Here is a 20,629-nt window from a genome sequence, read left to right as displayed (position 1 = left end):
ATCTAGTGCCAATGAGTGCAAATTTTGGTAAAGATTTTATAAAGAAAGATGGAACTTAGATGTGTAATTAAGCATGATCTATTTGGTTAATAATCCCCCTAAAAATACAAATATATGGATATGATAGACTTGCACGTGGCACCAAGTAGGATTTTCAAAGTTATAACTAGCATCAGGTATTTATTAATAGATTGTATCAACTGAGATTCAGTCCTTTAAAGCAGTATCTTTTCATTCTTCACAGAAGGAAAAGTCCATTTTCACACCCCAGTGTTTATCCCTAAAGATTAGCTAGAAGCCTAAATGGTATCCATTTCTTATTTCTAAAAATAAGGAATTGTGTATCAAAAAAGATTAACAGAGCCAGGTGTACCAGGCCACTCTCCATTTCCCCAGATAATACTTAGAACGGATTCTCATCCATGGGTGTGTTTTGCTTAGTGACTGACACTTTGGTGAAGTGGCATCTCCATTGGCAACATCCAAAGAGCACAGTCTATGCAAAGAGCCTCCTGAAGGTGTTCTTTCAAAGCTTTAGCATAGGTGATGATTAATCCTAGTCTGTGTGTTCTCTGAAAATAAGTACCAAGTTTCTCAAAGAAAAGTTACACATCCCAGCTGAACATACTAAACGTAACCGGCTGCTGAGATTCAGTCAGCATCATTCAGCTGCTCAGAGGAAGTGCAGAAGAGGAGTGTTGGAAGTGGGGTGTTTTGTTTTTACTCTGTCATTTAAACCTGTAGACAGTGTCTGAGTGTTGGTCTACCAACGTTCAGGTTGTGCCTCTGAACGAGATATGTAAGCCTTGGATTTCACCGTAGTGTGTTAGGAGATTTCCAGCAGAAGTTTCAACTTTGATCATTCACTGGTGGGAATCCAAATCTTTTTTTAGAGCTGTAGTCAAATACTGGCATTTGAATTGAAATGTTGACTTGAAACTGGCTACAGTTTGCCATTAGTATGTATGAAAATAGGTGCTAGAAGAAATTTTTAAACATCTGAGGACATCAACATGCAAAATTGTTGCTTCTAAAAGCCCTTCTAATTCTTTTTGCATACAGGAGCACATAACCTAAAGCCACTGTGTCATTGCCCTAAAATGTGTTCTGAATCATCCAAAGATACAAATGACTCTTTATTCCTTTCATACATTGGGGACTGATGGGATTTCACCCAGGTAATTTACTCAAGACACTATAGTGTGCCTTAAATAGGACACGTTTCCTCCTACTCATTCACAATGATTCCTAGAGGACAAACGCTTCTTTCCAGTTTTATAAATACAAAAACAGTTTTCTTACATCCTCCAATCTGTATCCCACATCTAAAATTAGACGTTTGTGATCACAGTCTGAAGCAATAGTTTCAGTAGATTACTGATATTGGAGGAATTTTGTCCTGTGGCGTAAAAACCATCGATTGCCTGACCTCTCCCCCAAATGCCAGCCTCACCCACTGTCCCAGGTGCCTCCAGGACATCTTAGAATTAAGATGGCCAAAACTGAACGGTTAATTTTACCCTTCAGATAGCCCTCCTTTCTGCTCCCCCCCAACCACAGCATCCCTCCTCTCAGTAAATAGCACTTCATTCCCCCAATTGCTCAGGTCAAAAACTCTGAGGTCGCCCCTAAACTCTCTTTTTTGTCCCACACTCCACAACCAATCCTTCAGCAAGTCCTGATATCTCTGCTTTCACACTATGTCCCAAATCCAACCCCTGTGGACTCTCCCCACTTCAGCCTCACCCCTCTACAGCTGCTCTCACCTCCTCTCTCCCATCTCGCCCTCCAGATCTGTTTCTCAAAGACCACCAAAACGATCTTGTAAAATACAATCTGATCCTGCTCTGTTTGGACCACTTAGTGTCCAAACAAAGAATGTACCACTTAAGATTCTAGAAACTCAGTTAGAAAGAATCCTTGGCACTTTGCAAATCAATCCATCTCATTTTAAAGGCTTGAAACTAGCCCTGAGAGGTAAGTGGTGACAAAGCCAGTTAATGGCAGAACTGATGGTTAAACCAGGCATAGTTCAATCTTCCCTATGCTGCTGTACTTATATCTCTGCTCCTTTTGAGATGTTGATATTTGTATACAAAGGCAAATATAATGGAACCGCAAAATTTCAATTCCTCCTTGTCTTCCTGTTCTATTGGCAATAAAGCATCTGGTGCATGATTTACATGGAATACTAAAAAATGACAAATTCACGCAGAAATGGCCCCACCTGGACAGGACAAGCTGACCACTCGGTCATATTCCGCTGTCCTATTGAGACAACCTAAAATATAAAAATTTTCTAATTACAAGGTTTTTGCTAAATGTATCTGAATGTCAACCATTTACAAGTACTTATATTGCCTATTCTTAATAACACTTTACTTCTTGGAGTTTCACATTTAAGCCTTGGTTGACTGCCTACATCCTTGTTTATTGGTCTTTTTACCAGAGAATAGTTATCAAAAAAGAAGCATGGAATAAAATGTAAGCACTTGGGAATCAGACAGATATGGCTTTTATTCTTCACTCCATTTACTGCCTAAATGACCTTGGATAAGATTCTTGAACTTTCTTAGTATCCATTTACTGATTTATGAAAGTGTGTGTGTATACGTCTGAGGGTATAAAATAATTCTTGTTACGTTGAGGTGTTAACATGGCGCCCGGCACACTGAAGCAGACTGAAGGCTTTGTGTGTATCAACTCATTTAACCCTCACAACAGCCCCGAGAGGAAAATGGTTCTACCCTCTACTTATAGGTCAGGGTTTCGAGACTCAGCAACATTAATAGGCCCAAAGTCACTCGACGAGGAAAGGACAGAACTGGGAATCCTCAGGCTGCCTCACAGGAAGGCTACATGCATAACCTCTGTGCCTCCCCAGACAGCCGCTGTGGAGAAGGAGGAAGTGGAATCTGGCTACAAGCACCCATGTGGCCCCGTACACCAGAGACGCTCAATAAATGTTACTCTTTTCCCTTCTCTTTCCCACCCTGGCTAGACAAACTACCTTGCCCAGTGTGCTAACTTTCCTGGGCCACAGCTTCTTAGTTTAAATAAATAATAGTTCTTCTTCTCATTACGAAAGTAATACGTGCTTTTTATTGATCGTTTGGACAAAAGAAATAGTATAAAGGAACTCAACTTTACACATGAGCCTACCACCCAGAGATCATCCTTGTTAGCATGAGGTGTATGTGCTTACAGTATTTATCCTTATCTATGCTACAAGAACAGATGTTTGGGGGACAAAAGTGGAGTCATACGTGTCCTTTTATGTGATCAATTCTTTTCATAATGATATTTTGGAAACATTTTTTTAATCTCATCAATATTCTTCCAAAACATGATGTTTTGTGGTTTCAGAGTTACCCATGGTAATAATAACACTGCTAACAATATATCAGATGAAGTTTACTGTGTGTTAGCACTGTACTGAGGTTCTTCTAATGTGTCAACTTATTCAGTTCTCACAGCAACTCTGACATAGGTACTTTTATGATTCTCATTTTACAAATAAAGAAGTTGAGGCAGAGAGACTCAGCAACTTAACCCATGTAACCAGCTAATAACACGCAGAGCCAGGGTGGGAATTCGGGCAGCGAGCTCCACAGGCCGTGCTCTAGGAGAGACTGTTTTTGATCAATTCATTTTTATTAGAAATTTGGGTTGGTTCTAATTTTTGATATTATTAGTAATAGTATACCTTTGCTGACAACTACAACTTTTCTATTAGGCTAAATTTCTAGAGGTCAAATTACTGAAATGATAGGTTTCACACAGCTAATACTTTTGGCAAATGATGCCAAATTGCACCTCCCTAATTATACCATTTTATTCTTACACAAAATCTGCATGAAAGAACTTTTTCTCCTGCTCCTTGCCAATATTGACTATTCATTTTTTTGAACTTTGTCAGTTTCATAGGTTAAAATGGTACCTTGCTGCTATTTTAAATTTCAAAATGAAATTGCAAAGAAGAGCTTCTTTCCATATACTTGTTGTTCATTTTTACTTCTTCCTAGGGTAAATTTATATTTATGACTTCTGACCGATTTCCTTCTAGCATGTTTTCTTATTAGTTGATTTTTATATATTAAGGATATGAACCCTTTTCCATCATCCTATATGTTGCAAATATTTTTTCCAAGTTGTTTTTTGCATTTCAATTTGTGTGGGCTTTGTTTAACATATGTAATTTCAAATTTCTGTGTTTGTGCCTCAGATTCTCAACTGCAACATGAGGGCTATTTAACTATATTGTTACTAAGACACTTGAAATTATAAAATTTTATTCTGTTTCTTGGCTTACTATAAGTAGACAACCCATCAAATAATTTTCTGTTAAATAAGTATTGTACATCTGCACGATGGCAGGTACTGAGCCAGGCACCGAGGTTATAAAATAAGCAAGTGCTTCTGCATGCCGTCCACTTCTCCCAGTCCTGGAAGAGACCAGCAGGTGGGCAGACCACTGCCGTAACAGTGGTCATGGTGACGGAAGTCTATCTCTGAGCTGCAGGCACTCGTAGTGTGAAAGCAGGCATTCTGAGTTAAAGTAATGTCAATTGTTACAACATACAAATCTTTGCATTCCAGTCACTTCTCAACTACAACTCTTATAGCCACAACTTTGGTGTCAAGTGAGGGCCAGCTCAGCCACTTATGGGTGCTGGGCCTTGGCTCGGGGACACTGCAAGTCTTGGTTCTTCATTTGTAAGAAAGAGATGGCACAGCAGGGTTTCCCAACTTTGGCACTGTTGGCATTGGGACTGGGTAATTCTTTGAAACATAAGAGCCTGGAGTGAAGACAGCACAAACTTTTAGTACAAGATATGAACTATAGACAACCCTTGAAGCTCAATGGCTTCAGATTCATTTGTCTATCCATTCATGTGCTAAGCAGTTGAGTGTCAAGCATTATATTAGAGACTTGTATTAGAAATGAGTATTCATTCATCCCTCTGATCACCCATCTATCACAAATATTTATTAAATCCCTACTATGTACCAGACATTGCTAAATGCTTTGTGTACATAAGTGGTCATCAATTTACATTCCCATCAGCAGTGCACAAGGGTTCCCTTTTCTCCACATCCTCACCAACACTTGTTATCGCTTGTCTTTTTGATAATAGCTATTCTAACAGGTGTGAGGTGGTGTCTCACTGCAGTTTTGATTTGCATTTTCCTGGTGATTAGTAGTGTTGAGCATCTTTTCAGGTACCTGTTGGCCATTTGTATGTCTTCTTTGGAAAAATGTCTATTCAGTTTCTCTGCCCAATTTTTAGTTGGATTGTTTGTTTTTTTGCTATTGAGTTGTATAAGTTATTTACATACTTTGGATATTGACTCCTTATCAGATATGCGACTTGCAAAGATTTTCTCCCATTCCTTAGGCTGCCTTTTCATTTTGTTGATGTTTTCCTTTGTTGTGCAGAAGGTTTTTAGTTTGATATGGTCCCATTTGTTTATTTTTGCTTTTGTTCCCTTTGCTTTTGGGGTCTCATCCATAAATAGTGTTGGGGAAACTGGACTATCTACCTCACAGGGTCATTTGGGGGACTACATACATTTTACCTGGGGACTGTTCTGGGCATTGTAAGATGTTTTGCCTCTACCACTAGATACCAGTGGCAACACCCTTCCCAGTTACGACAACCAAAGGTGAGTGGAGACAATGTGCACTACTTACAGGCTGAGGGGAAGCACATAGCCTCATGCGCTCTCTGCCAGCTGAGTGCTGGCACATGCTGCCTCCCAGGGGCCATTTGGCAATGTTTGGAGACATATATACCATATCTTCTTTATCCATTCATCCACTGATGGACACTTAAGTTGTTTCCATATCTTGGCTATTGAGAATAACGCTGCAATGAACGTGGATGTGCAGATGGCTCTTCAAGATCCTGTTTTCATTACCTTTGGACAGACACCCAGAAATGGGATTAACCAATTAAACAAGTTAAGCTACTCCTTCAATTTTTCCCCGGTTTTATTGGGATTTCATTGACGTATAACATTGTGTAAAGTATACAACCTATTGATTTGGTACATTTATATTGAAAAATTACTATTAGTTGACACCTCCCTCACATCATATAATTACTATTTTTTGTGGTAAGAACATTTAAGATCTAGTCTCTTAGCAACTCTCCAGTATATAATAGAGTATTATAAACTATAGTCACCATGCTGTACATTAGATCTTCAGAACTTATTCATCTTATAACTGGAAGTTTGTAATCTTTGGCCAATATCTCCTCACTTCCCCCAACCCTCCAGCCCCTGGTAACCATAATTCTAGTCTCTGTTTTTATGAATTTGACATTTTTAGATTCCACATATAAGTGATATACAGTATTTGTCTTTCTCTGTCTGGCTTATTTCACTTGGCATAATGCCCTGAAGATCCATCCATGTTGTTGCAAACATTAGGATTTTCTTCTTTTTCATGGCTGAACAATATTCTGTTGATATTCCAGTTATTAAGCCACTGATAAGGTAAGAGAACAAAGCTCAACCTACTTTTAAGTGTTTATTAATCTAAGTTCATTTTATAAATATTTGTTGAGTGCCTACCATGTTTCAAGCACTGTTCTGGGTACTTGGGATACAAGTGTCCAAACTTGTGGAACCTACATTCTGTAAAGCAATGGACTACATAAGTAAAAATAAAAGCAAAGATTACTTATAACCTCTAAAATATTAGTCTAAACAGTGTTCTAGGTGGTACTGACAGCAAAATTCCCATGGATGTCTGGAACCAAACAAAGCATTTCTGGGGGTGCATCCATTGTTTGCCATTGGTCACTCATCTGTGACTTCTTTTACTGAACTCTGACCTTCTTGTCTGATCTGAATTACAATGAGGATATTACATCAAATATGTGATTACCTTTTCATATTTTGTGACTTCAAACATTTAGATTATGATTCACTGTGTGCATTATTTTTTAAATTGTCTCAAACCAGCAGTGTTTTTCTAGACTTTCTCTAATGAACTAACCTCATAGCATACTTTTTGTGCTGTAGTCTAACAAATGTAAAGCTGATTTTAAAACTAATAACAATATAAGCTTTTTGTGCCTCTCTTTTTTCGTCTGTAAAATGGGAGCTGTAGACAACCTAATCAACACGTGGTTATAAGGATTAAATAATGTAAAGACTTAGAACTGAAGATAGTGCCGGGCACATAGTAAGTTTTAAGTGCTGTATTTTCTGCACTCCTTCTAGTCTTTTACTTACTTCTAATATTTCTAATATTTTGACTAAGTGGATCATTGTACCTTTCTTTCCTTTGTACACTTGGGAGGAACCAGGATTACAGTGAGAAGTAAAAACAAATATATGTCCTGCAGGGACATATACGAACATCTCTTCGTCTGTAAACCACTTGTATCAGGAGTAAGTCCCTCCAAATGATGAAAACCAAGAGATGTTTTTACACTTGACTCCTTTTTTTAAGATGTTCTTTCTGATTTCAAAAGACATATTCACTGTTACAAAATTACAACATATAGAAATTAATAGCTTAGAAAGTAAAAAGCCCCTTTATCTACATACCCGCCCCAACTGTCTACCCCCAGATATAATTAATGATAATAATCTGTGTATATTCTCACATTTTTCCTAGTCATATATTATATATTTTTATTAAAATAAGACCTCATTGTACATACCGCTTTGCAACTGGCTTTTATTCACTTAAATACTGTCTTTGGTTTCTGCGTCAACATGTTTAGTTCCTTCTCATTTCCAACAGCTGCAGAGAATGGTAACTCCAGGATGCCTTTGTGACTCTGTGTACCTACCCACAACGTCACATAGTGTTCAGGTCCAATTAGAGAAAGCCCTTTGGCTGACCCTTGTACTGCCAATCACTGGCCCTCTCTCTCCAAGTCCTGACCCCAAAAGGGCACCAGAAGAGTGAGTCAGAGGATCTTCTCAGTCCACACCAGGAGACGAGACCTTCTGCACACGGGGAGAAGGACTGAGCTGAACAATGAGGACACATCCGTATGGCAGTTCATCCTGAGGGTCACAGAAACATTACAAATGCAGCACTCTTGAAGTGGAACCCCTCTTTGGAGTGTGGATGCTCACTCACGCACAGCCACTTGGATCAGGATGGAGATTTTATTTGAGGATGTTAAGGTCAAGCTAACTTATTTTTAAACTGCCGTAGGAGGCCATTCTCCCCCGCTTTACTTCTCCCACTTAAATCCTCCATCCTCTCACTCATATATTTACCCTGGAGCGAGTAAGTCCTCTTTTATCTTTTCTATGCTTTCATTAGCTGCTCTTTTTTCTCTTTTTAGCTTACAAAAGGCCAGATATTTTTTAAGCCAAATGTCAATATGTCAAACATTAAATACACATTTCCATGCAATGCGCACTATGTATAATTACATGTTCTATTGTGACAAACATAATATTATTTGATTTGTGTACAAAACTTACACATAACTGACTGGCTAGGTAGGAAGAGTACTCTCTGCAGGGATCCTCCAGCATTCAGCTTGGTTGCGGACCTAATTAAACAGTATGTGAAGGTGCAGACTCCACAACAACATATGGGAATTTTGTGCAGAAAGGTGCTACAAGCTTCTTAGGCAAGAGAATGAGAGACATGATTATACCAAGCAGCACTTTCATGGATAGACAGGCCGTGCTGCCTCTGTGCACCAACCAGGAGGCCACAGTGCTAGGGCTGAGGCAGAAGCTCCTTTCTGCTGGACAGGAGTGCTAGTGACCAGAGATGCTGTGGAAGGCCGCCCCACAGCCGTAGGCTCCCTGGAACACTGAACTTTCTGAAGGTCATTGTCCAATTCTTTGAAGGTTAAATAGTAAGTGGCCCCAAATTGCATAGGTGAAGTGTAGAATGGCCACAGGGCAGTAACTAAGACAATCGCGGGTCCTGTTCTCCGCTTTCCCACTCTCCATCATCACAGAGCCCAAGAAGCACGATGCCAGGTTGGGATTTGAGATCCATTTATTTGCGCCTGAAATAGGTCAAAGTGCATCTTGTTGAAATACTGTTTTGAGAAATAAAAATTCCCAGTCATGCCACTTACAGCTGTTTCAACTGTTTCTTTCAGATACCATTGTTCTTATTGCTTCAATAGCAGTTGTTTCTGCAAAAACTCAGGGTAATATTTTTGCCACGTCTGCACTCAGAAGTCTCCGTTTCCTGCAGATCCTCCGCATGGTGCGCATGGACCGGAGGGGAGGCACGTGGAAGTTACTAGGTTCAGTGGTTTATGCTCACAGTAAGGTAAGATTTGCTTTCTGAGTTATAAAACAAGATTTTTAAAACTTTTTTGGTCTATTGCTGTAGTATTTAATAAACCTCTCACAAGCCAACTTGGTCGTTTCAGAAACTGGTTAAGGAAATTTTGTGACATGTATATAATGAATGTGTATAATGGATTATTTAAAAGTCATCATAAATATCCAAGAAGTAGGACAATGAATGGAATCATACAAAGAGTTTTTTCCTTTTTCAAATGTTGTTTCACCTCTAAAAATCTTTCATTCCTCTTATATCTAGGAATTAATCACAGCTTGGTACATAGGATTTTTGGTTCTTATTTTTTCATCTTTCCTTGTCTATCTGGTGGAAAAGGATGCCAATAAAGAGTTTTCTACATATGCAGATGCTCTCTGGTGGGGCACAGTAAGTATAAAAATCCATTTTTATCTATTGCATGTTGTGAAATTTTTCCTTTAGATATAGTGTAGTGATTCCTATGAATGATCAATAAAAATATTAACTTCCAAAAGGGAGTTGTGTGAAAATATACAGCACTTAGAATCCTCTAAAGAGTTTCTCTGTCTCTTTGGTTCAACAAAGGGAAGTTCTCCTATAAATCATCAGCAGTATTCCTTGCATGCTAGATTGTTGCCAAAATAAAAATATGTCACTTTTTAAAACTTGATCAAAATGATCATAGGCTTGTTTGTTTGTTTTAACTTTGTGGGGCACAGATTTAAGTTACCAATTGTTGCGTTGTTTTGCAACTCATCAAAAAGTTTATCTGAGGTTGCAAAACAAGGACTGGGAGCTGAAGAAGAATTAGAAGAGTGCACTTACAGACAAAAAGTGAAAAAGAGAAGACTAGTGACCCTTTGTGTGATCAGAGGTTATAGACACCTCATTTCAAAACTTGCCGCTTAAAAACCTATTGCCCCTTTATATTGCTTTTTTTGTGGTTTTTTTTTTTCAGTTGCAGCAACGTTAGTTTATATCATTATATAAATTTCATGTGTACATCAGAATATTTCGATTCCTGTGTAGATTACATCACGTTCACCATTCAAAGACTAGTTACCATCCATCACCCCACACGTGTGCCTAGTCACCCCTTTCGCCCACCTCCCTCCTCTCATCTCCTCGGGTAACCACCAATCCAATCTCTGTCTCTATGTGATTGTTTTCTGTTGTTTTTTATCTTCTCCATAAGTGCGAGATCATATGGTGTTTGACTTTCTCTCTCTGACTTATTTCGCTTAGCATAATACCCTCAAGGTCCAAAATTGTCACAAATGGCCGGATTTCATAATTACTTATGGCTGAGTAGTATATTCCATTGTGTATATGTACCACATCTTCTTTATCCATTTGTCCCTTGATGGTCACCTACATTGCTTCCAAGTCTTGGCTATTGTGAATAATGCTTCAGTGAACACAGGGGTGCATGCATCTTTATGCATTTGTGTTTTCGTGTTCTTTGGATAAATACCCAGCAGTGGAATAATTGGATCACATAGATCTATTCCTGATTTTCTGAGGAAACTCCATATTATTTTCCACCCTGGGTGCACCAGTTTGCACTCCCACCAGCAGTGTATGAGAGTTCCCTTCTCTCCACATCCTCTCCAACACTTGTTCTTTCCTGTCTTGTTGATTATAGCCATTCTGACAGGAGTGAGGTGATATCTCATTGAAGTTTTGATTTGCATTTGCCTGATAGTTAACAATGTTGAACATCCTTTCAAGTGCCTGTTGGCCACCTGTACCTCTTCTTTGGAGAAATGTCTGTTCTGATCCTTTGCCCATTTCCTATTGGGTTGTTAGTTTTTTTGTTGTTTACATGTATTCATTCTTTATGTATTTTGGTTATTGACCCCCATCAGATATGTGGTTTGCAAATATATTCTCATAATTGTTAGGTTGTCTTTTCATTTTCTTAATAGTCTTCTTTGCTATGCAGAAGGTTTTTAGTCTGACGTCGTCCCATTTGTTTATTTTTTCTATTGTTTCCCTCACCCAGTCAGACATGGTATTTGAAAAAAGGCTGCTAAAACCGGTGTCAAAGAACGTACTCCCTATGGTTTATTCTAGAAGTTTCATGGTTTTGGGTCTTACATTCAAGTCTTTAATACAACTTGAGTTAATTTTTCTGATGGTTAAAGATAATGGTCTACTTTCATTCTTTGGCATTTGGCTGTGCAGTTTTCCCAACACCATTTATTGAAGAGACTTTCCTTTGTCCCTTGTATATTCGTGGCTCTCTTGTTGAAAATTAGCTGTCCATAGATGTGTGGGTTTATTTCTGCGCTCTCCATTCTGTTCCATTGATCTGTATGTCTGTTTTTGTGTCAGTACTGTGCTGGTTTGGCTACTATAGCTTTGTCGTATATTTTGAAATCAAGGAGTGTGAAACCTCCAGCTTTGTTCTTTTTTTGCAGGATTCCTTTGGCTATTTAGGGTCTTTTGTTGGTCATTATAAATCTTAGGATTCTTTCTTCTATTTCTGTGAAAAATGTAGTTGGAACTTTGATAGAGATTGTATTGAATCTGTAGATTGCTTTAGGAAGTATGGACATTTTAACTATGTTCAGTCTTCCAATCCAAGAGCATGGAATAACTTTCCATTTCTTTGTGTCTTCTTCAATTCTTTTCTACAATGTTTTATAGTTTTCAGTGTACATATCTTCCCCTCTTTGGTTAAGTTTATTCCTAGGTATTTTATTCTTTTTGTTGCAATTGTAAATGGGGTTATATTCACAATTTCTCTTTCTGCTATTTCATTGTTAGTGTACAGAAATGCAACTGATTTTTCTATGTTGATTTTGTATCCTGCAACTTTACCACATTTGTTATTTCAAAAAGATTTTTGGTGGATTCTTTAGGGTTTTCTATACATAGAATCATGTCATCTGCAAATAGTGACAGTTTCACTTCTTCCTTTCCAATGTGGATCCCGTTTATTTCTTTTTCTTGCCTGATTTCTCTGGCTAGGACTTCCAATACTATGTTAAATAAGAGTGGTGACAGTGAGTATCCTTGTCTGGTACCTATTCTTAGAGGGATAGCTTTCAGTTTTTCTCCATTGAGAATGATATTAGCTGTGAGTTTGTCATGTATGGCCTTTATTATGTTGAGGTACTTTCCTTCTATACCCATTTTATTCATAGTTTTTACAATAAATAGATGCTGTATCTTGTCAAATGCTTTCTCTGCATCTATCAAGAACATCATTTGATTTTTAGTCTTCATTTTGTTAATGTAGTGTATCACATTGAAGGATTTGTGGATGTTGAACCATCCCTGCATCCCTAGAATAAAACCCACTTGATCATGATGTTTGATCTTTTTAAGGTATTGTATTCGATTTGCTAATATTTTGTTGAGGATGTTTGCATTGATGTTCATCAGTGATATTGGACTGTAATTTTCTTTTTGTGTGTTGTCTTTCCCTGGTTTTGGTATCAGGGTAATGTTGGCTTTGTAGATTAGTTAGGAAGCTTCTCCTCCTCTTCAATTTTTTGGAAGAGTTTGAGAAGGATAGGTATTAAGTCTTCTTTGAATGTTTGGTAGAATTCACCAGGGAAGTTGTCTGTTTCTGGACTTTTATTTTTTCAGAGATTTTTTTATTACTGTTTCGATCTCCTTACTGATCATTGGTCTATTCAAATTCTCTATTTCTTCCTGATTCCGTTTTGGAAGTTTGTATGATTCTAAGAATGTATCCATTTCTTCTAGATTATCCAATTTGTTGACATATAGCTTTCTGTAGTATTCTCTTATAATCTTATATATTTCTGAGGTGTCCCTTGTAATTTCTCCTCTTTCATTTCTGATTCTATTTATTTGAGCCTTCTCTCTTTTTTTCTTCTTGAGTCTAGCTAATGATTTGCCAATTTTTTTTTATCTTTTCAAAGAACCAGCTCTTCATCTCACTGATTTTCTCTATTGGTTTTTAAATCTCTATTTCATTTATTTCTGTTCTGATTTTTATTGTTCCTTCCTTCTACTGATTTTGGACTTTTTTTGTTCTTCTTTTTCCAGTTCATTTAGGTGCTCTGTTAGATTGTTTAATTGAGATTTTTCTTGTTTGTTGAGGTGGGCCTGTATTGTTGTAAAGTTCCTTCTTAGCACTGATTTTGATATATGCCACAAATTTTGATGTGTCGTATTTTCATTTTCATTTTTCTTCACGTATTTTTTGATTTCTCCTTTGATTTCTTCATTGACCGAATCATTGTTCAGTAGCATTTTGTTTAATCTCCACATTCCTGTGGCTTTTCTGATTTTCTTCCTGTAGTTGATTTCTAGTTTCATACCTTTGTGGTCAGAAAAGATGCTTGGTACTATTTCCATATCCTTAAATTTATTGAGAGCTGTTTTGGGGCCTAATATGTGAACAATCCTGGAGAATGTTCCTTGTGCATTTGAAAAGAAGTGTATTCTGTGGTTTTTGGATGAAATGTTCTCTATATATCTACCAAGTCTATCTGGTCTAATGTGCTGTTTAAGGCCAATGTTTCCTTATGTATTTTCTTTTTGCGCGATCTATCCATTGGTGTAAGTGGAGTGTTCAAGTCCCCTACTATTATTATGTTGTGTGTTTCTAATTTTATATCTGTTAATAATTGTTTATATTTTTGGACGGTCCTCTGTTGGATGCATAGATATTTACAAGTGTTATGTTGTCTTGTTGGATTGTTCCCTTCATCATTATGTAGTGTCCATCTCTGTCTCTTGTTACAGGTTTGTTTTAAAGTCTATTTTGTCTGATGTAAGTATTGCCATTCCAGCTTCCTTTTCATTGCCATTTACTTGGAGTATCACCGCTTATCCCTTTGCTTTCATTCTGTGAATGTCTTTAGGTCTGAAGTGTGTCCTCTTGTTTGCAGCATATGTATGGGTCTTGCTTTTTTATCCAATCAGCCACTGTTTGCCTTTTTATTGGAGCATTTAGTCCATTGACACTTAAAGTAGCTATTTCTAAGAATGTACTTATTGTCATTTTGTTCCTTTTATCTGGATGTTTTAGTAGTTCTTCTCTGTCCCTTTCTTCTTTTCTTGCTCTCTTCCCTTGTGGTTCGATGGTTTTCTTTAGTATTATGTTTGCGTGTCTTTCTCTTAATTTTTTCTGTATTCATTATAGGTTTCTGGTTTGTGATGACCATGAGGTTCATTAACCTACATATGTAACAATCTATATTAAATTGATGGTCTTTTTAGTTTGACTTCTTGCTATAAGCTCTACTCTTTACTCCCCTCCTCCTACATTTTATGTTTTTGATATCACATCTAACTTCCTTTTTTGTTCATATGTATCCATTACACTCTTATTATGGAAATAGGTAATTTTAGTACTTTTGTCTTTTGACCTTCTTATTATCTTCGTAGGTGGTTGATCTGCTACTTTTACTGTATATTTGCATTTACCAGTTATTTTATTGTCTTTTTTAAATATTATTTTCTTATTCCCATTTGTGGCCTTCTCTTTCCCACTTAAATAAGTCCCTTTAGCATTTCTTGTAAAACTGGTTTCTTGGTGATAAACTCCTTAATTTTTGCTTGTTTGGGAAAGTCTTTATCTCTCTTTCCATTCTGAATGATAACCTTGCTGGTTGGGTATTCTTGGCTGTAGATTTTTTCCTTTCAGCACTTTAAATATATCATGACACTCACTTCTAGCCTATAAGGTTTCTGCTAAGAAGTCAGCTGATAGCCTTGTGGGGTTCCTTTGTGTGTAACATATTGCCTTTCTCTTGCAGATTTTAGGATTCTGTTTTTATATTTAATATTTGACATTTTAATTATAATGTGTCTTGGTGTGGGCCTCTTTGGGTTTCTTTTGTTTGATACTCTCTGTGCTTCCTGTAACTCTATGTCTGTTTCTTTCCTTATCTTAGGAAAGTTTTCAGCTATTATTTTTTCAAATAGATTCTGTGCCCCTGTGTCTGTCTCTTCTCCTTTTGGGACACCTATAATATGAATGTTAGTGCACTTGGTGATGTCTCAGAGGTCTCTTAGACTGTTTTCATTCTTTTTAATTCTTTTTTTCCTTTTTTGAGGAAGATTAGCCCTGAGGTAACATCCACCACCAATCCTCCTCTTTTTTCTGAGGAAGATTAGCCCTGAGCTAACATCTGTGCCCACCTTCTTTCCTTTTACATGTGGGATGTCTGCCATAGAATGGCTTGATGAGCAGTGAGTAGGTCCATGCCTGGGATCCAAAATAGTGGACCCTCGGCTGCTAAAGCAGAATGTGCAAACTTAACTGCTGTGCCACTTGGCTGGCCCCTAATTCTTTTTTCTTTCTTCTGTTCTGCTTGGGTGATTTCCTCTAGTCTTTCATCCAGCTCACTGATGCATCCTTCTGTATCATCTACTCTGCTATTGAGTCCCTCTAGTGAACTTTTCATTTCCAGTATTGTATTCTTCATTTCTGATTGGTTCTTTTTTACATTTTTCAATTCTTTGTAGAAGTTCCCACTGAGTTCATCTATTCTTCTCCCAAGATCAGTGAGCATCATTATGACTATTTGCTTGAACTCTCTGTCAGGTAGACTGTCTCTGTTTCATTTAGTTCTTTTTCTGGGATTTTGTCCTGTTCCCTTACTTGGAACATATTTCTCTGTCTCCTCAGGATGCCTCTCTCTCTGTGCTTATATCCATGTATTAGGTAGGTCAGCTGCATCTCCTGATCTTGGAGAGGTGGTCTTGTATAAGAGCCACCTTATGAGACCCAGTAGTGTGCCTCCCCTTCGTCACCAATCCCACATGTTCCATGAGTGTCCCTTCTGTGGGTATGTGTCCTTCTGTTTTGTCAGGGATGCTCTTGCTGCAGGTGCTCAGAGAGTCTCTGCAGGCTGTCCTCCTGGCCAGCTGGTTGTAATGATCAGCTGTGTGTGCCTCTGTGAACACTTCAGTCACTTTATTGGGTGTGGGGAGCCCCTGCACAGTTGGTTGTGAGGTCTAACAGCACATTTCTGTTGAATTTTTTCTGTTAAGTGAGTAGCCCCCAGGGTGGCTGGTTGCTAGGCTCAGGGGCTTACAGTTGCTCTCGGCCTCTGGCCTGCAAGGCTGTTGTCCGCACTCTCAGGGTTGCAGCTGAGTGGGACCACCCCCAGGCCTGGGAACACCCTGTTGTTGCAGGCTTTGCAAGGTGGGGCTGGTCCCCTATGTGGCTGTTTGAGAAGCATAAGTCTGCTGCAGCTCACAGGCCCCACCACCTACAGGGCCACTTGCCCCATCAACACAGTCCTGCCCCATCTGCATTCCCTGACGCACTGAGACAGATACAGTCACCCCCCTGCAGAGGCCCTACACACTCCACCAATGCAGGCTTGCCCCTCAGAGGCAGACTCACTCACCCGGCTGCAGAGGATCCAGGCACCCGACCTATGCAGGCCCACTAGTTGCCCTAGGGCTTGCTCTTGGGTGGGGCCAGTCCCTAGGGTGTGCTGCCTGCCCTGGATGAGCTGGATTAAATTGGTGCTCTGCTGGGTGGGGCAGACCCTGGGCTAACAGGCAGGGGAAGAACTCCAGTGGTGTCTGCCAGCGCCTGTGGCAGCACAGCTGTACTCAGTCACAACAATGGCTGCTGCCAATGTCGCAGTCCCTGAGGAGGCCTCACCTCTCACTGAGATGCACCCACAGCCTATCAAGTGAATCTCTTTTCACCAAAGGATTGTGCACCTTTCTTTCTCATAATTTTAGGTTGCTTTCTGAATCAAGGTAAATTTGTGCATGGGTCCTTTAAGAGCAGGCTTTTCTTTCTCTTATGTCAGATAGCTTTTCTGGGGGTATTCCACATTGATGTTAGTAGCCAGCAAAGCCAGGTATTATGACTCTTGTCTCGGTTGTGCTGACTCTGAAGGATGCTTATAGCAATAACGCTCCCTGCTCAGGTCCCCACTCCTCCAGGGAAGGCTGCGAACCTTAGGGTTGCTCCTGGCCAGCCACGAAGCTCCACGGCCTGTGAAGGTGGCTTCTTTTCCCTCTGGAAGGGGATTTATGCCTCTTCCACCTCAGTCAGCACTGTCCCTTGATGTGGGCGTTCTTCTTATCCAGTTTTCAGTTCTCTCTCAGCAGTAATTGTTCCCAGAGTAGTTGTAAATTTGTTGTGTCCTTGAGTTCAGAGTCTGCCTATGCTGCCTTGTTGAAACCTCTCCCTTCTATATTGTTATTAAAGGACTTTTTCCAAATAAATAAAAGTAAAGGCATGACTCTCATACAGAAAGAAAGTAAACATATGCTAAAGATCTTATCGAACTCATTTTTAAAATTTAAATCAGTATTAATGAAGGAACCAGTAAGATGTTACAATCACTTCCAGGGACTATCCAAGAACAGAAGCACATAACGGTCAGGAATATTGAAATGGATGCTCAAATAGAGGCAAACTGTGCTCTCCACCTCTGCTGGACAGAATTTGTCTAGATGTCTGCAGACATGCTACCAGTTATCTACAACTTGGAGTTGTAAAACAGCCCAGAGGCGGTGAAAGGTTCAGAGTCCTGTAAAATCAGAATCTGACAACTGGAAGGTGTACTCTAAATGGGGTATTTTCCACTGAAGCAAAATTCTCCCTACATTGTAAAGAATGTATGAAACAGTCATTTGGAACATGTGCCCTAATAAGAATGTCACCAGATAGAGGAGTGCTTTATGGAATGTACAAAGTATATTTCTTTTTATTTTATTCCTTAAGACATCCAAAAGGGAGTTATGTGGAATATGCAGCATTTATAATGATTTAAAGACTTTCTGCATCTCTTTGGGCCAAAAAAGTCCTCTTATAAATCAACAGTAGTATTTCTTGAGTGCTAGATGGTTGCCAAAATAAAAGTATACCATTTTCTTAAATTGTGATTAAAACATTGATAAGTTGTTTGTTCGTTTTAACTTTGTGGAGCACAGATTTAACTTACCAATTGTTACATTGTTCCGCTGCTCACCAAAAGCTCGTCAGTGGGAACCAGAACGCTTGTCAAGGACAAGGAAATTTGTCAGGGTTTATATTAAGCAGAACTTGATACATTTTTTGGTTGCAAAGCAGCAATAAAATGAATAAGAATCAGAAATAAAGTCACTTGAAGATTAGGATTATTTTTCTTAAATTATCAGAGTGCATGTCTACAGGGTTGTGCCATTGATAACAAAACATTCTGTTGCCCTAATAATTTGGTTTCTAATACCTCCTAACCCACTCAAGCAATAATGGACTTTTTGAAAGGAGGAGAATGGAAAACCCAAAAGAGAGCAGTCATCTGACATTCTTAAAATACTTCTTTTTTTTTTTTTATTTTTTAAATAAATGCATTTTTTTTATTAATGTTATGATAGATTACAACCTTTTGAGATTTCAGTTGTACATTTTTGTTAGTCATATTGTGGGTACACCACTTCCCCCTCCGTACCCTCCCCCCACCCCCCCTTTTCCCTGGTAACCACCGATCAGATCTCCTTCTCAATATACTAATTTCCACCTATGAGTGGAGTCATATAGAGTTCGTCTTTCTCTGACTGACTTATTTCGCTTAACATAATGCCCTCGAGGTCCATCCACGTTGTTGTGAATGGGCCAATTTCGTCTTTTTTTATGGCTGAGTAGTATTCCATTGTGTATATATACCACATCTTCTTTATCCAATCATCAGTTTCTGGGCATGTAGGCTGGTTCCACGTCTTGGCTATTGTAAATAATGCTGCGATGAACATAGGGGTGCAACGGACTCTTGAGATATCTGATATCAGGTTCTTAGGATAGATACCCAGTAATGGGATGGCTGGGTCATAGGGTATTTCTATTTTTAACTTTTTGAGAAATCTCCATACTGTTTTCCATAGTGGCTGTACCAGTTTGCATTCCCACCAACAGTGTATGAGGATTCCTCTTTCTCCACAACCTCTCCAACATTTGTCGTTCTTGGTTTTGGATGTTTTTGCCAATCTAACGGGGGTAAGGTGATATCTTAGTGTAGTTTTGATTTGCATTTCCCTGATGATTAGCGATGATGAACATCTTTTCATGTGTCTATTGGCCATATTCATATCTTCTTTTGAGAAATGTCTGTTCATGTCCTCTGCCCATTTTTTGATCGGGTTGTTTGTTTTTTTGTTGTTAAGCAGTGTGAGTTCTTTGTATATTATGGAGATTAACCCTTTGTCGGATAAGTGGCTTGTAAATATTTTTTCCCAATTAGTGAGCTGTTTTTTTGTTTCAATTCTGTTTTCCCTTGCCTTGAAGAAGCTCTTTAGTCTGATGAAGTCCCATTTGTTTATTCTTTCTATTGTTTCCCTCAACTGAGGAGTTACAGTGTCCGAAAAGATTCTTTTGAAACTGATGTCAAAGAGTGTACTGCCTATATTCTCTTCCAAAAGACTTATTGTCTCAGGCCTAATCTTTAGGTCTTTGATCCATTTTGAGTTTATTTTGGTGTGTGGTGAAAAAGAATGGTCGATTTTCAATCTTTTGCATGTGGCTGACCAGTTTTCCCAGCACCATTTGTTGAAGAGACTTTCTTTTCTCCATTGTAGGCCCTCTGCTCCTTTGTCGAAGATTAGCTGTCCATAGATGTGCGGTTTTATCTCTGGGCTTTCAATTCTGTTCCATTGATCTGTGGACCTGTTTTTCTACCAGTACCATGCTGTTTTGATCACTGTAGCTTTGTAGTATGTTTTGAAATCGGGGATTGTGATTCCGCCGGCTTTGTTTTTCTTGCTCAGGATTGCTTTAGCAATTCGCGGTCTTTTGTTGCCCCATATGAATTTTAGGATTGTTTGTTCAATTTCTGTGAAGAATGTTCTTGGGATTCTGATTGGGATAGCATTGAATCTGTATATTGCTTTAGGTAGTATGGACATTTTAACTATGTTTATTCTTCCAATCCATGTGCAAGGAATGTCTTTCCATCTCTTTATGTCATCGTCAATTTCTTTCAAGAAAGTCTTGTAGTTTTCATTGTATAGATCCTTCACTTCCTTGGTTAAGTTTATCCCAAGGTATTTTATTCTTTTCGTTTCGATTGTGAATGGGATAGAGTTCTTGAGTTCTTTTTCTGTTAGTTTATTGTTAGTGTATAGAAATGCTACTGATTTATGCACGTTAATTTTATACCCTGCTACTTTGCTGTAGTTGTTGATTATTTCTAATAGTTTTTCTGTGGATTCTTTGGGGTTTTCTATGTATAAGATCATGTCGTCTGCAAACAACGAGAGTTTTACTTCTTCGTTACCTATTTGGATTCCTTTTATTTCTTTTTCCTGCCGAATTGCTCTGGCCAGCACCTCCAGTACTATGTTGAATAGGAGTGGTGAAAGTGGGCACCCTTGTCTTGTTCCTGTCCTCAGAGGGATGGCTTTCAGCTTTTGTCCGTTGAG

The 20,629-nt window shown here is 38.6% G+C and overlaps 1 protein-coding gene across 12 annotated transcripts in view; it reads left to right on the top strand.

Annotated features, from left to right (window-relative positions):
- The window catches only part of KCNQ5 (potassium voltage-gated channel subfamily Q member 5), a 481,904-nt gene that overhangs the window by 364,865 nt on the left and 96,410 nt on the right, over window positions 1-20,629 (top strand). For all 12 annotated transcript variants that reach the window (XM_044776992.2, XM_044776991.2, XM_044776989.2 and 9 more), the window contains 2 exons: window positions 9,102-9,277; window positions 9,554-9,679. In XM_044776992.2, the coding sequence (XP_044632927.2) occupies window positions 9,102-9,277; window positions 9,554-9,679 (302 nt within the window). The remainder of the gene's footprint in view (window positions 1-9,101; window positions 9,278-9,553; window positions 9,680-20,629) is intronic.

This window comes from Equus asinus, chromosome 8 (assembly GCF_041296235.1).
Source record: "Equus asinus isolate D_3611 breed Donkey chromosome 8, EquAss-T2T_v2, whole genome shotgun sequence".
NCBI classification, from domain to species: Eukaryota; Metazoa; Chordata; class Mammalia; order Perissodactyla; family Equidae; genus Equus; species Equus asinus.
The sequence above is the reverse complement of the archived record's forward strand: the minus strand, read 5'-3'. Positions and strand labels throughout refer to the sequence as shown.